General features: G+C 38.8%; 2 protein-coding genes across 2 annotated transcripts in view; one reads left to right on the top strand and one right to left on the bottom strand.

The window, feature by feature from the left end:
- LOC137623451 (probable E3 ubiquitin-protein ligase HERC1) overlaps positions 1-153 on the top strand; it is a 297,680-nt gene extending 297,527 nt beyond the window's left edge. Inside the window, exon 52 of the mRNA XM_068354286.1 lies at positions 126-153. Coding sequence (XP_068210387.1) covers positions 126-153 — 28 coding nt within the window. The remainder of the gene's footprint in view (positions 1-125) is intronic.
- A 270-nt stretch (positions 154-423) lies between these two features.
- LOC137623452 (probable E3 ubiquitin-protein ligase HERC1) overlaps positions 424-17,221 on the bottom strand; it is a 187,289-nt gene continuing 170,491 nt past the window's right edge. The window contains exons 30-32 of the mRNA XM_068354287.1: positions 15,369-15,591; positions 10,904-12,794; positions 424-588 (exon numbers count right to left, since the gene is read on the bottom strand). Coding sequence (XP_068210388.1) covers positions 424-588; positions 10,904-12,794; positions 15,369-15,591 — 2,279 coding nt within the window. The remainder of the gene's footprint in view (positions 589-10,903; positions 12,795-15,368; positions 15,592-17,221) is intronic.

The raw sequence follows: 17,221 nt of genomic DNA on the forward strand, positions 1-17,221 counted from the left end.
AATTTCTAAAATAATCCTGGTTTTCTGTTATCTGAAATTCATTTAATCAATTTTGTACTGTACTTTTCTATTATCAATTTGATGTGTACTTTAAAAACTACAATTACTGATTTTCTTTATTTCAGTTCTGTTGTCAGCTGTTTTCAAAGTTAGGATGGTATTATCCTCCCATACAATTAACAGAGTACTGTTGAAATAATTTTGTTCCCTATCATGTAATCCTTGAAGAAAAGAAAAGCACAGTTCAACACATATATATACAAACAACTATGGCCCTTTATGGTTTCCTTCTTAGTATTACCTATGCCTACCAAAAGCTACCCATTTTTTTATACCTAATAAAAAATACCCATTTTCAGTACTCTGAAGGTGCCAAATCATCAATTTCGTAAAAAAAAAAAAAAAAATATGTATACGAATATTTCAAACACGAACCTCCTGAGTTAGGCCTGCTAACCGCATAATCTGTGTGATAACTTGAGCTGTGATTCCAGTCATCTTTGACACATCAAAGGGTACAGGTTCGACTGGTTCCAGATAAGACACAGGTACATCGCTAATACTTGTATCCCAATCACACCATTGGACCTGAAATACAAATAGAATAAAAAATCTAAAATACAAAGAAGATGGGGTTTTTAAAATAAAAATCAAATCAATTTTTTTTTAATATTAAAATCAATGCCTTCTTCATACTGTTTACCTAAATAAAATTTAAAAAATCTCTACTGTACCTTTATGATAAGAATATACCAAAAACATTCATGATTTTTCAAGAATAACTTAGGAGACAAGAAAAGAATGGGAAGAGTATTACACCCAAACTATACATGGTGATAACACTGTAATACTAACAATACAGGCAATATTACTGGAACACAATATGAAGTACAGTATTTAGGTTGTGCATTGAGAGAACGATTAGGATTACTGTTAAAAATATAAATGTGACAATTTGATTTCAAATGTTTAACAGATGAAAGAGTAGACTGAAGATGACAGGCTATCAAATAACCATAAGAGTAACAAAACACAAAATTCTCGTTACAAATCTATTTGATTTAGACTGCATTACTTCTGGTCAATGAATCCCTGTCAACTCTAATCAATCCTTATAAGATTGACAGGCTGCTGCTATGAAAGTTCACACTAGCATAAGACTTCACTTACCAATCATTCTTCAGGTGCCCCAAATTCCTTAATTAGAATGCAGGGAAGGTGGGAGGTTTGCAATGAAAACTGTTTTGTGTTATGAAAATATAATGTTCACTATAACTCATTTAATCACAGATGTAAGGAAAAGCTATTCAGGAGAAGGATAAAATACCATCAATTAAGATATGTGAGGATACAAAGAGAAAAGAACAGTATGAATAAAAGTCAATCTAATATATTAGAAGACAAGTCTGTGCTCTTCCAAATATGGTAATAAGGGCAAGTCTGTTGGATATTATTTTATACTTAATGTCTGATTGAAGAAACTATTATCGAGCATGAAAAACAGCTTAAGGAATAAGGGGAAATACCTCAGAAAACCAAGCATTCAAATCCCAGAAATATGAGATGATCATAAGATTGAAGATGAGGGCGCGTAAGAAATTGAACGATCCCTCTATTACTAAAACTTGACCAGCGTGACAATTAGACCAAACTAGAAAATATCACAATGCTTATGAGTTAATCTCCAAAGTAGAACCCTTTAACGTAAAATAACAATTTCATGTTCCTGCCAAAAGGATAGAAGCAAAACATGGAATGGAAATTCCATGTTCCTACTAAAACCAAGATTATATTCAAATGCCAACAAAGAAGATACAATTTTAATTTTTTTCATGCACTTTTCATTTTATCTGAGATAAATCTACTTCTGATGCATCCTTATACACTCTAGTGATGAACTGTGTTAAGTCAAAAGGATACATCATTCTTTGAGGTTTGAGACTTATGATGACCTAGTGGTTAAGAAAGGCAAGAAATAAAGGAATATATTTCATCAATTCACTGAAGATTTTACAAATTAACAAAACAAAGCAAGAAAGGCATAGGAAGGCATTACCCTCATTGGAAAAAGAGAGCATGGATGGTGAAATGGGCAACCATCAAATAAAATTAAACAAAACTTTAATCTTGGCTAAGGAAGCTGGACATACAATAGACCAATCATTTATCATGCCTTGAAAGTGAACTATTACCTGATATAAAATGTAGCTAAATAGTCCAGTTCTTCAACACCAAGGTCTACCCAAGGGCTTATAGATAGTGAAAGAATGGCAAAGGAGGTAAAAATATTTCTGTAAGCACCTAAATCCAAGCCATATACAATACAATTAAGACATGAGAAAAAGTAGTCTTCCAACCAAATTTTTCTGTACAGTGTAGTAACTGCAGCTGCTGTGACCTCTGAAAAGCCTCTCTGACTGGACACTGAATAAGTTCAACATGTATAGGAAAAGAAACTTCACGTAATCATAGAATATGTGAGAGTAGGTTTTGTCTGCACCTTCCTCAAATGGTTAAAATCTCTGATCGAATCTCCACCAAAGTACAGAAAATCTGGTGTTGGAGCTTTATAAGAACCCTTCTGAATGGACTGAAGGGTGTGAAAGTGTAGGGTCATCCCACGAATGCTAGATAAATACCAATGGTGCAAGCTGGACCCCGCTAAACTGAACAGCATGCTAGAAGCCTGCTGTTGAGAGATGTTGTAAAAAGTAAACTAGGTGTTTCTTGTACATTTGCTAAATTACCTTGCAAATGTCCATGGTGAGAGGGTACCATGATGGGAGGATTTAGAATTTCCTTCCTAGAAGGACAATCAGGCAGCCAAAATAGGACCTTCATTATTCCTACAAAGATTCACCAAACTCTCCTTTCAGCTGGCCTTTACATCTTTGAGGTGTTAGGGAGTTGTATACTTTGTCAGACAGAGCCACACATACTGGAGGTTGGTCTTTGATTTGCCTGTCATTTGCTTTTCAATTCATTGGCCAAACCAAGATGGTGTGTACTTACGATCCTAACAGTGCTAAATCTATCATTAAACTTGTTGTCAACAACACGCAAACCTCCCTCTACCAATGAGACCTATATACCTCTACCTAAAGAAGACTATGCTTCTAGACTTTCTTGTCAATACATTAATGAAGGATAAGTCACCAAGAGCAAAGTTTCTTACTGTGTAGATTTTTTCCTTCAAGTATATACACAAGTTTTAGAAGTCAAGGCTAATCAGGTGAGAGTGACCTTGAATAAAATATTGGCCTTTTCAACTTCCTTACCAAGACTTCAAAAAGTACCCTTAGATTCCATCAATCACGAACAAATGTACATCAAGGAGAAATCAGTTAACCTTTTACAGTCTTTACCCAAAGAAATTATGAAAAAAGTATAGGACTGCACTAGTTGGAGCCATAATTTGAAGGTCAACTCTTACCAGTAGGAGATGGTACAATGCACTCTTCTTCCTCTGAATTCTAATCCTCACACTAATCAAATTTGTCATTCCTTCTTAAGAGACTTAGTCTTTCCAAATTATGAGTTTCTAGAACTCACCTGAATGGTTGGATGATCTTAGTATCTTTTTAATAATCTATAAGTATGAATTTCTTTCTAAATCTTAAGGTGTCCAGCTACTTACAGCACAAAATAAGAAAAACCTATGACACTTGATTCATGAACCCAATCAAGTCCACAAGTGCTCCTCTTGGATCAATTGGACCTTTCAGCATATAGACCTACTTAAAATGCTATATGAGCTCTTTATGACTAATGAGTTTATCAAGAAATAAATAATATGATTATAAAATATATTTTTTATACAAACCTATCAATAAGATAGAAAGTGTCATCTCTCATCCACTCACTCTCGCCGGATTCTTTACATGATACAATGAGCATTTTCTTACTTCCTACTGATGGGCTATGTCACTAGCACAGAGATCGGCATCAATGACCTTAGATGTCAGGATCCCAGATAATTGATAATCAATCAGTCAATCAACTCGCACACAACTATGAGCAGTTACTCTTAAAAACTCTTATTTCTCTTTTTTTGAAAATAAAGACACCACCCAAACAAAATACACTTCCAGATCAGGCTTTCATATATTCAGTTTATAAATAGCCATATGCTCTCTCTTTGGATCTGACTTAACACAAGTGCACAGAAAGCTTTCATGCATGTTCCGAGGGCAGGAGCAGTTACCTGCAAACCAGCAGGTAATCAAAACAATTTCTAAGAAAAAGTAGTTTTCTTACTCTTGTGAAACTAAGAAAAAATTAATCACATATTTTTAATAAAAAATTCAGATAATGGAATATAAATAAGAAAGATTAGAATACTGTAAAATGATATTTTAATTATAAAATAAATTTTTGAATATACTTACCCGGTGAATATATAATAGCTGCAACTCTGTTGCTCGACAGACAAAAAACAGTAAAAACTCGCCAGCGATCGCTATACAGGTTGTGGGTGTGCCCACCAGCGCCAACTGTCGGCCAGATACCACTCTCGATGTAAACAAAGACTCAATTTCTTCTCATCCCACTGCGTCTCTATTGGGGAGGAAGGGAGGGTCGTTTAATTTATATATTCACCGGGTAAGTATATTCAAAAATTTATTTTATAATTAAAATATCATTTTTAAATATTTAACTTAGCCGGTGAATATATAATAGCTAATTCACACCCAAGGAGGTGGGTAGAGACCAGAGTTAAATATGTTTACATCGTATAAGCTAAGAGTTTTTTATTTCATTTTGGCAGTTATCAATATAACAAAACCAAAATAAATAGGTACCTGGTAAGGAAGTCGACTTAGACGATTACTCTGCCTTGTAAGTACGTCTTCCTTACGGAGCCCAGCGATCCTCTTAGGATGCTGACAGACCCCCAGGAGCTGAAGTATCAAGGGCTGCAACCCATACAACAGGACCTCATCAAACCCCTAATCTGGGCGCTCTCAAGAAAAGACTTTGACCACCCGCCAAATCAACCAGGATGCGAAAGGCTTCTTAGCCTTCCGGACAACCCATAAAAACATTAAAACATTTCAAGAGACAGATTAAAAGGATATGAAATTAGGGAATTGTAGTGGTTGAGCCCTCACCCACTACTGCACTCGCTGCTACGAATGGTCCCAGTGTGTAGCAGTTCTCGTAAAGAGACTGGACATCTTTTAAGTAAAATGACGCGAACACTGACTTGCTTCTCCAATAGGTTGCGTTCATGATACTTTGCAGAGATCTATTTTGCTTAAAGGCCACGGAAGTTGTTACAGCTCTAACCTCGTGCGTCTTAACCTTAAGCAAAGATCGGTCTTCCTCACTCAAGTGTGAATGAGCTTCTCGTATAAACAATCTGATAAAACATGACAAAGCATTCTTTGACATAGGCAAGGATGGTTTCTTAACCGAACACCATAACGCTTCAGATTGGCCTCGTAAAGGTTTAGTACGAGCTAAGTAGAACTTAAAAGCTCTAACAGGGCATAAGACTCTTTCTAGTTCATTGCCTACGATCTCCGATAAGCTGGGAATATCGAAAGATTTAGGCCAAGGACGAGAAGGTAGCTCATTTTTGGCTAGAAAACCAAGTTGCAGAGAACAAGTAGCTTTTTCTGACGAAAATCCGATGTTCTTGCTGAAGGCATGAATCTCACTGACTCTTTTAGCCGAGGCTAAGCATACCAGGAAAAGAGTCTTAAGAGTGAGATCTTTCAGGGAGGCTGACTGTAAAGGCTCAAACCTGTCTGACATGAGGAATCTTAGGACCACGTCTAAATTCCACCCAGGAGTAGCCAAACGACGCTCCTTAGTGGTCTCGAAAGACTTAAGGAGGTCTTGCAGATCTTTATTGTTGGAAAGATCTAAGCCTCTATGCCGGAAGACCGATGCCAACATGCTTCTATAGCCCTTGATAGTGGGAGCTGAAAGGGATCGTCCTTTTCTCAGGTATAAGAGAAAATCAGCTATTTGGGCTACAGAGGTACTGGTCGAGGATACAGAAACTGACTTGCACCAGTCTCGGAAGACTTCCCACTTCGATTGGTAGACTCTAATGGTAGACGCTCTCCTTGCTCTAGCAATCGCACTAGCTGCCTCCTTCGAAAAGCCTCTAGCTCTCGAGAGTCTTTCGATAGTCTGAAGGCAGTCAGACGAAGAGCGTGGAGGCTTTGGTGTACCTTCTTTACGTGTGGCTGACGTAGAAGGTCTACTCTTAGAGGAAGACTTCTGGGAACGTCTACTAACCATCGAAGTACCTCGGTGAACCATTCTCTCGCGGGCCAGAGGGGAGCAACTAACGTCAACCTTGTCCCTTCGTGAGAGGCGAACTTCTGCAGTACCTTGTTGACAATCTTGAATGGTGGGAATGCGTAAAGATCCAGATGTGACCAATCTAGGAGGAAGGCATCTATATGTATTGCTGCTGGGTCCGGGACTGGAGAGCAATAGATTGGAAGCCTCTTGGTCAGCGAGGTTGCAAAGAGATCTATGGTGGGTTGACCCCAAGTCGCCCAAAGTCTCTTGCACACATCCTTGTGGAGGGTCCATTCGGTTGGAATTACTTGACCTTTCCGACTGAGACAATCTGCTAGGACGTTCAAGTCGCCCTGGATGAACCTCGTTACTAGGGAGATGCCTCTATCTTTTGACCAGATGAGCAGGTCCCTTGCGATCTCGTACAACGTCAGTGAGTGGGTACCTCCCTGTTTGGAGATGTACGCCAAGGCCGTGGTGTTGTCCGAGTTTACTTCCACCACTTTGCCTCGAAGGAGATACTCGAAGCTTCTCAAGGCCAGATGAACCGCCAAAAGCTCCTTGCAGTTGATATGCATGCTCCTCTGACTCGAGTTCCACAGACCTGAGCATTCCCGACCGTCCAGCGTCGCGCCCCAGCCCAAGTCCGATGCGTCCGAGAAGAGAACGTGGTTGGATATCTGAACTGCCAGGGGAAGACCCTCTCTTAGGCTGATATTGTCCTTCCACCAAGTCAGACAAGACTTTATCTTTTCGGAAATCGGGATCGAGACCGCCTCTAGCGTCTTGTCCTTTTTCCAGTGAAAAGCTAGATGGAATTGAAGAGGACGGAGGTGTAGTCTTCCTAATGATACAAATTGCTCCAGGGATGACAGCGTCCCTACCAGACTCATCCACAGCCTAACTGAGCAGCGTTCTTTCTTCAGCATCTTCTGGATGGAGAGCAGGGCTTGATCTATTCTGGGGGCCGACGGAAAAGCCTGAAAAACTTGACTGTGAATCTCCATCCCTAAATACAGAATAGTTTGGGATGGGACCAGCTGTGACTTTTCCAAATTGACTAGGAGTCCCAATTCCTTGGCCAGATCTAGAGTCCAATTGAGATCCTTCAGACAGCGATGACTGGAAGAGGCTCTGAGAAGCCAGTCGTCCAAGTACAGGGAGGCTCTGATCTCCGATAGCTCGAAACTGGTACCCCACATTCCTGTAAACAAACCTCAGAAACGGTTGGGAATCCGGGTATATAGGAATGTGGAAGTATGCCTCCTGAAGGTCGAGAGAGACCATCCAGTCGCCTTCCATAAATGCTGTCAAGACAGCCTGGTAGACTTCCTCGCGAAGTTTGTCTTGACAATGAACACATTGAGCGCACTTGCCTCTTACGTACTCCTGCAGTGAACATGGCTGCCAAATCATGGAGCCATCCCTGAGGGACTTGTCTCTGCAGAGAACGTGGCTGTCAGATCATTGGAGCCATCCCTGAAAGCCTTGTTTATGCATGACATAATTGTACAGCAAAACTTCAAAGGCTCGAAAACAGCTGTGAAGTTGACCTGTAAAATCTTGGAGCGTCTCCTGGCCAGGCGCCAGGGAGAGTCTACGAGATTTTAGAAGTCTATCTGGGCAGAGGCAGGAACTCCCAAGCCGAGAACTTCTCTCATGTCATATCAGACTCTCGCTCTATAAGCCAGTTTAAAAGAAGGGAAAGCAAAGGCTGTATCCCCCAAACTCCTCCTGGTGATAAACCAGTCGCCTAGCAAACGTAAAGCTCTCTAGGAGAGCGAGAGAGCACTAGCTTATAAAACAACGGCTTCGAAGTAGCTAGGCCTAGTGTAAGCTCTGACGTTTAGGCGAACGAGGAGCAGCAGTTACAAAAAGATCCGGACAAAGATCCTTAAAAATCAGCATGATTTAATTAAAGTCCATAGAGGGCTAAGCAGCTTTAGGCTCCTCTCCGTCTGACAGAGTCCTCAAGGGAATATCAGTAGGAGGGGGAACAGCAACTTCCTCATCTAAAGGAACCTTGTCCGATAATAGCTGAGTCTCAAGCAAGGGAGAGACCTACCGTGGTGGCAATGCTTTACAAGCCGAGTCCACACGCACTGGTGCATTAGTAGCGGACCAGGACGCAACGTCATGTAACTGCTTGACAGTCTGTGAACTGTCAACTACAACAGGTGAGAGAGACCAGGACGCAACGTCATGTACAGTAACTGCTTGACAGTCTGTGAACTGTCAACAACAACAGGTGCGTGAGGACGCACAGCGTCCACTCGAGACTGCTTTGACCGCCTAGATTGAGCAGTCAAAACAACTCTAGAATGCGGAGGTTGACGCACAGCGTCAAAACAAGTCAACTCCGATTGTTAGCGAACGTCCTGAACGTCAACAGGAGCATCAGCAAGTGGCCTAACGTCCAAATGTGGCTGAAAATCCACACGAGACCGCATCGAGTGTGGTTCTAAACAACCTGACTGACGTGACTTAGCTACGCCAACGTCACCAGGACGCACAAAGGAACGTTAGGTTGGCTGAAAGCCAGGATCTCGATGAGATAAACGGCTAGGCTCAACGTACTAATCGGCAGAATAGTCTTCCATAAGGGAGGCAAGCTTATTCTGCATGTCTTGCCGTACAACCCATTTAGGATCAACGGAAAAGGTTGCGGTAAGAGACGAGGGTAACGTCTGTGACCGCAAAACCTTGCCAACAAAAAGACTCTCGGAGTCTGTGTTACGCTTTTGTTAGGCGGCGAGCAGTTTTCCGATGACTGCATAGGGTCAGAGCTGTCCTAATGGCTACAACCAGGACGCTGGACCTGTCCTGAAAGGACTGACTTTCGCTTAAGGGCCTCGAAACCTTGTTTCAGGTTTCTTATGCGAAAAGCCTTCGGATGACGAGGAGAAAATTGTCTCTCGCCTTATGGTAGGGGAGATCTTGGTAAGATACACCCGATACCATAGAGGGAACGTCTGTTCGCTGATCAAGGCCTCTCGAACCCATAAGTCGTACGACATTACTTCTCCCCTGGGCTTGGGAGCTTGCAAGAGGTCCCGGACTAGGTGAACGACAGGCACGAACAGACGAACCCTCGGTTACGCAACACTGTAACACTTTGCGAAATATCACTTTATCACTACGATTTTCTGTTTGCACTTATTTCACTGAAATCGAAACTTTTACTGATTTCTACCTGAACCACGCAATTCTACCCTTCAAAAGGTAGTAAATGCGAAATCAGTCGTATAATGCAAGCACATTAATACCAGCAAAACACAGTAAACATCTTAAGATAAAAAATCCAGTGGCTGGGGAAGAGACTAAACACTAGTTCATTCAAAACTACGTTTTCAATCTCTCACCGTACATTGCCTGGGGACGAGAATAAAACTAAAAACGTTTTATCCTTTCTCCCCGTACAGAGACTAGGGACGAGAGTAACTCGAGAACAACGTTACCCGCTTGAAATGAACGTTTTCTCTCCTCTCTCTCCCTCCGTCTCTATCTCTCTCTCTCTCTCTCTCTTGATTTCGCACCTAAGAGAAGAGCCCAATTACGTTTCGTCAAAAAAACATGTTATTTGACCAAAGGAAAAAACTGAAAGGTTTTTCAATTAAAAAGTTCCTTTAAAATAGAATTTAAAACATTTAAGCTTTGAAAGAAGAATGAACAAAACGTCAGAATCGATTTACTCTTTCTGCAAAGTGAAACCGTGATACTCTCTCTCTCTATCGTAACGATAGAGCGCAAACTGCGTAGCATAAATAAACTAAACGTTAGTTCATCTTTGAAAACAGTACGAAGACTATTCAAAGAAAATCTTTCATAAAATATTTATTAAAAATATTCATTTAAAAAGTTTTAAATCATTAGCTCTTTAAAAGCTATTACGATTGAAAAGGGCTCAACGTTGTTTAACTTCGGTTTCCAAGTTAGGACCGCCTACTCTCAGGAAAGGTCGCATATAAACAAATCATTAAAATTTATTTTTATGTTTATTATAAATGGAAAGTTAATCGAAGAGGCCTAATAAAGGCGGTGAGATATAAAATATATAGAGGAAAATCTATAATTAATTTATAACGTGATAATTGCTAAAAGCCTAAACACACTTCCGTCTAAGGGAAGGGTCGGCCATTTAAAAGTCAAAGAAAGTCCATACTCTCTTTGTCATCAAAAATTAAATCTATCCAAAAATGAGTTCAAGATTTAAGATGAAGATAAAACACCTGCACTGCGAAAGCTCAAACCAAAATGAAGTACTTCACCAAATATGTTGAGAAAACTCCAGGTTCTACAGCGAGTAAAAGTACGTCTTGTCGACACGTCGACAGAGAAGAAATTGAGTCTTTGTTTACATCGAGAGTGGTATCTGGCCGACAGTTGGCGCTGGTGGGCACACCCGCAACCTGTATAGCGATCGCTGGCGAGTTTTTACTGTTTTTTGTCTGTCGAGCAACAGAGTTGCAGCTATTATATATTCACCGGCTAAGTTAAATATTTAAAAAGGGAAAATTTTAGGGGCATACCGTACATGGTAAACATTGAAATAACCTGTAAGTTATGAAAACTATTCATTAATTATAAATATATGAATAACATCAAAATAAAATATAAGAAATAATATTTTAATACATTTTACCTTTACTGTTGGATGTCCATGTCTCAATGCTCCTAAAACCATTGCTCTTCGACCACTTCCCTTCTGGATACACTGGCTACCAACACGAAGTCCACTGTCAACCCCTCCAATCACAGCCAAAGCAGGATATACTTCTTTACACAACTGTTCAAGGTTCATTTCATGAACAAGATTTGGACCACCTGTTTTTCCTTTGGTGACATTTGCTTTTACATCTGGACTATGACCTAGCTTGTTTTCTGTCCCTACTCTAGGAGTATTTCTGCTATCCTCATCTGAACTTGAGCTAGTCTTCTTTTTGTGTCTTTCTTCTTGCTCCAATCTTTCATCTAAAGTGAGGACCAGCTCTTCCCGTGGAGGAACCTGTAGCTTCACATTACCATCCCTACTTTCCTCTGCACATGACTGGAATTCAAAGGCACCATCTTCTGAATCAGATTCAGTTTTTGATGCAGTGTCAGCAGTGCTTTCATGACTGGTGTCTTTTGGTTGTGGAATCAATTCTTTAGTTTGATTAAGACGTTCTATAATGCAATCATTTACTTGCTGTGTCCAAGTGGAGGATTCATGTAGTTGACGGAGCAATGTGATGTGAGCTTCTGCTAAAACTGCAGCCTGTGGAGCACAGAAAGGATCACCAGGATCAAGGTCACGGGGAGATCCACGCACCTGCATGTCTACCATCTTCACTTTCTCACCAGGATTTGTACTATAAAACATCACACATGGATAAAGTTCAGTAGCTTCAATATTTTCAAAGGCAAGACGGGGCTCTTCGCCATTTTTTCCAAAGCTGAGAGTACGGGCCTCCATATCAAGCACAACCATAATGTAGTCACCCTGTGTGAAACCAGGAAGAGAAACACTAAGCTCCCCATTGTGATATAAATTTCCAGAATATGCCCTGTACAACCACATATCAGATGAAGTCCTATGACTGTAATCTCTTACTGGGTATTTTGAAACGCCAACACACGTACCTTCATTACCTCTGTTTTCTTTAACAATCAAAAACTTCCACTGATAACAACCTGAGGTGATTGGAGTTGACCCCAACCCATAACCACGGCCACCAGGGCCGTGAACTAGAGTATGTCCTCCTTCAACAGAACAGCAAACAGACTTATCAGGGTCAAAGCCTATTTCTTGAACGGGTAGGTTATCATCAGGCGAATCTGGTCTTGACCATTCATCACTTATTTCTGGGCTTGAAAGTCTAACAAGATGACGCTGAAGTTCAGTAAGCAACTGACTAGCTTTAAGATGAGCTTGAGCTGAAGGAATGACCCACATGTTAGCTGCCAGTTGCATAAACAGCTGTCTCACCACTTGCTCACGTGCTTCCAAATCAAGGTCGGAATGAGGTAATGTTGCCCCTAATAAAGTTAATGCTAATACTCTTGTACGCACACTAATCACCTGCGGAAGGTGTGTTTCTGCTTGCTCACCAGTAACTAGCAATAAAAGACGCACCCAAGGCTGACGTCCCACAAGTTCCCGGACTCTCCCATTAACACAAAGCCTACGGACAAACACTAATATATTGCCTAAAGTTACTTCTAAATGTCTTCGTTTCCTAGTGTCTCCAGTATTGTTGGAATGATTATCACTTAACCCAGGAAGTCTCAATTCTAGCTTTCTTGGTCCAGGCTTTTTACTTTTCATTGCTTCCAACTTCACCACAGGTTCCTCTAATTCAAATGGCTCTTCCTTTTTTCTTGGATCAGTCACTTCCGTTTTTTTATCCTGCGAGGCTTGAGTCTCATTCAAACTACTCTTCCACATTTCCTCATGAGTTTTTATGATATCCTTTGCAAGATCTTCTACTTGCAAATAAAGCAAATTCATAACTTGTCCAAGAACCATCTCACTGATATCTTCAGCATAATACCTGAAATAAAATTAACCAAAAGATAAAACAATGTAAAAGCACTGAAACCTTTTATTATTACTCTTACTATGACTACCACAAGAGCTAATGTTGGTAAGGATAATAGCAGTAACCAAACTAAGGAGATTTCTGTATGCTATGATTTCAAATATACTGTAAATGTGTCTTCTTATAAACAGGACTTAAAAATTTATCAAAAATATAAAAAATGACTCCCATAGGGACTAACAGGTCCTCTCTTATTTAGACGAGTCATTCTAACATTGTTTAAAGCTTCAGTCATCCTTATGAACTTCATTGTAACCTTTCTCTCTCTCTATTGCCTTTACACTATCCTCTTTTGTTCATTACTTATAATGATTGCCTCAGGACTACTTTACCCTCCTGCTTTTACAGCAGTGTTATGCATTTTGTTGACATTGTGAAGTTCTATTTTTTGTAATTTACAGAACTCCATCAAATTTAAATCAAGTCTGTGTAATTTCATACACCGAAGCCTATCCTTGCCCTACTTAACCTTTTTACACCAGGTTTCCTTTTAAAAGTATGCCACTTATATAATAAAAGTTGATGATTTATAAGTGATGATGACCAATGGCTTTTTATCACCCTTTATGGGAGTTGCTTGGGCCCCAACATGTTTCCATGACTAAGGATATGTGCATATCTAACAGATAATCAAAAGGGATGGTAAATGCAGGAGTCTGTTAATTTGTAAATTCTCAAATTAATTGGACATGAATATGATCTAGGCCTATGTGATTTGTCAATTTTCGGATATAAAAGAGATTTAATAGAAAGGCATTTTCACTTGAAGAGAAGGTTAGAAATTAATCAGGAAAAAAAACAGAAGTTCCTTGCATACATCACTGAAAATAGAATATGGAGTTTGGGCCATGACCCAATGGTGGGGCTACAGAAGTAATCAAGCTTTACATTAACATTACATGAAACAATAAAATCTTTGTTTGGAAGCATTAATGGTGATATTACAGCATTGACTGTTTTAAACCTGGTTGTAACTTTGATGATACTCTAATATATATATATATATATATATATATATATATATATATATATATATATATATATATATATATATATATATATATATATATATATATATATATATGGAATAACCACATAGTTACACATTTTTAAGGGTATTAAAGGTCAACTTTTGTATTGCAGCCATGGTCAAGTCCTATAGTTGTCATACAAAAACTGATCAACCTGTATCATTTTTAGGCATTCCTACACAATGGATAATCCTCAAAAACTTTATAAGTCCATGTGTTTCAATGGTATTACTCCTCTTTTGTCACTTTCATAGGTCCTGCTTTAGCTTTTTCTGGAATCTTTAAGCCCTTGACCCTTCAGCTATGGAAAGAAGGTCCAAATTAACTACCACTATATTTCTCAGAAGGCAGAGGGGAAGAATATCAAAATAAATGACACTTGTTTAGATACCAACAAATAGGATATTCTTCTTCATTTTTAAGTTTACACAGTAGTCAAGGAAGTTTTGGCTCTCGTGACTTAGATATCATTATACTGGATAAAACATTTTTGAACATTCCTAAGATACAAAATGTTGCAGCCTAACCTTTGTGACTAAGAAAACCTAAAGTAGTTGGAACAAGACACTAAACTGCACTTTTTCTATTAATCTATTTTAAAGGCTACCATTAGAATGAAAAAAATTTACTCAAGTCTTAAAAGAAAGAAAAAACTGGTATACACCACATAGGGTGTGCAGATCTTGTTTGCAGCTTTACATATTGATATGAGGAGAGGATAACTTATTTGTAAGTATATATACATTTGGGAGACGCTTGTGGCTTGCTTGTCCGTACTTATACATCATGGAGGTGTTCATATATCATTTGCTTCTTGCTTCTGTACACAATGCTAGGGTGCGCCTAGCATGTTTGCATCCATCCACGCCACTGCGAGGTATGCATAGTGTGTTTACAGAAACACAAATTGCTTAGGAGGGATGTACACCTTGTTTGCACCTATTGACACCTCCAGACATGAAGAAGGGAAACATAACTATGAGTGTTTATTTGATACTTCCCAAAAGAATTAGGTACATCTGGAAATGGTTGTTGACACTTCCTCTGGGAAGGCTGCATGGCCAGGGATGGCTACATATAATGTCAGGCAGTGTGTTTACCCATTCAAAACTCAGTCCAAAACATTTCTCAAGATTAATTTCCAAATGCCATCATTCTCTGAATTATAAAGGGCTCATTCCATGTTAATTTTCAATTCAAAAGTTTCTATTATAGCAAAAGTAAATATTATTTGAATAGACAGCAACCTTTAATGTGAATTATTACAGCTATTCAAATGGGTGGAAAAATGAGAACAAAAACCAAAAGGAAAATAATTTCCTAAAAATAAATAAAAATAAATAATTTGCCTACCATAAATTGTTTCACTCAAACACAAGAATAATAAATATGTCCGCACTATTAGCCATTAAGAGCTCTTAAATCGTTAAAGAAAACCAAAATAGGAAACTAATTCTATATATTGCATATATCATAACTTATTTAACACTTTTACCCTGTTAGAATGGTAAGTATCTGGAATAAAGTGTGTGTAGCATGAGGCAGAAGATCTGCTGGCGATGGATGTGGAGTGTGACGCAGGGTTGGAGGGTCATATGGTGAGCACATGCGAACTAAAGCATCTAGAAGACCACTTGATACAGCCAAGCTGAGATCTGCAGCTTCATATCGTACACTTAAGGCAAACACTGTGAGGAGACACAGTCGTTCTCTAAGACCTGTGAAAAAAAAATCAATGAGTCAAAAAAAAGTTCAGACTTATGATGAATAAAGTGAAATATAATTTGACCTCTACTATATTACTAATGATAGAAAATACAGTTTTGAAAAACATAGCCATAGAAAGAATAATTAAGGTATTAATTTTGATACAGTATCTTTACTAAATACAAAAAATACTACATGAAAGCCCATTTACAATACAGGTATACCTCGGTTATTATTATTATTATTATTATTTGCTAAGCTACAACCCTAGCTGGAAAAGCAAAATGCTATAAGCCCAGGGGCCCCAACAGGGAAAATAGCCCAGTAAGGAAAGGAAAGAAGGAAAAATAAAATATTTTAAGAAGAGTAACATTAAAATAAATATTTCCTATATAAACTATGAAAACTTTAACAAAACAAGAGGAAGAGAAATTAAATAGAATAGTGTGCCTGATTGTACCCTCAAGCAAGAGAACTCTAACCCAAGACAGTGGAAGACCATGGTACAGAGGCTATGGCACTACCCAAGACTAGAGAACAATGGTTTGATTTTGGAGTGTCCTTCTCCTAGAAGAGCTGCTTACCATAGCTAAAGAGTCTCTTCTACCCTTACTAAGAGGAAAGTAGCCACAGAACAAATACAGTGCAGTAGTTAACCCCTTGAGCGAAGAAGAATTGTTTAGTAACCTCAGTGTTGTCAGGTGTGTGAGGACAGAGGAGAATCTGTTAAGAATAGGCCAGACTATTCGGCGTATGTGTAGGCAAAGAGAAAGAACCGTAACCAAAGAGAAGGATCCAACGTAGTACTGTCTGGCCAGTCAAAGGACCCCATAACTCTCTGGCGGTAGTATTTCAACGGGCGGCTGGTGCCTTGGCCAACCTACTACCTCATTTCGACATTTCGAGTCAAGTGGGTTTCGAATCTATGTCAGTTGAAAAAAATAATACACGGAAGAATAAAAATTAAGTTTTGAGTCATTTCGTTTGACTTTTCGTCTGTCTGCCACAAGTATTAAAGTCATAATAATAAAATGATATCCAAATACTTAAATCTACAGTAAATGTTCATATAATTAACATAAATCCTGGCAAACAAAATATGAAAACATCTATGACTGATTTTATATTAGTTAGCAGTCCATAAGAGCTAAACAGTGGCATTTTCTATGGTAGTTAAAATATCTACTATTTTGGAGTGGTAACAGAATATTACTGTACAATAAATAAGAATACGTACAGTGTATAAAATCATATGAAAATATGGTATTTACATTTACAGTAAATGTTTATACAGTATAATCTTTATAAATCCTAGAGAATGAATTATAAAAAATTCTGTAACTGTGTTTATCTTATTTAGCGGTCTTCAAGAGTGAAATAGTGACGTTTGTCATAGTGTACAGCAGTTTCAATAAATACCGTTTCGTGGTGTTGTCAGTATCACGAGTCACAACTCATGAGTGACTCGTGGTTCCCGTGAAATCGAGATTAGTTTAAACATATACACGGATTATATGTCTGCTTATTGCCTATTTTTTCATTCATCGGTAAGTTTTTGCTCTAATGTTGTCAAAGAAAAGTCTTAGTGTAAGTGCTAAGTGTCATTCTATAAGCTGGACGATAAAGTGGCTATGATAAAAC

Source organism: Palaemon carinicauda, chromosome 30, assembly GCF_036898095.1.
Source record: "Palaemon carinicauda isolate YSFRI2023 chromosome 30, ASM3689809v2, whole genome shotgun sequence".
Lineage (NCBI taxonomy): Eukaryota > Metazoa > Arthropoda > Malacostraca > Decapoda > Palaemonidae > Palaemon > Palaemon carinicauda.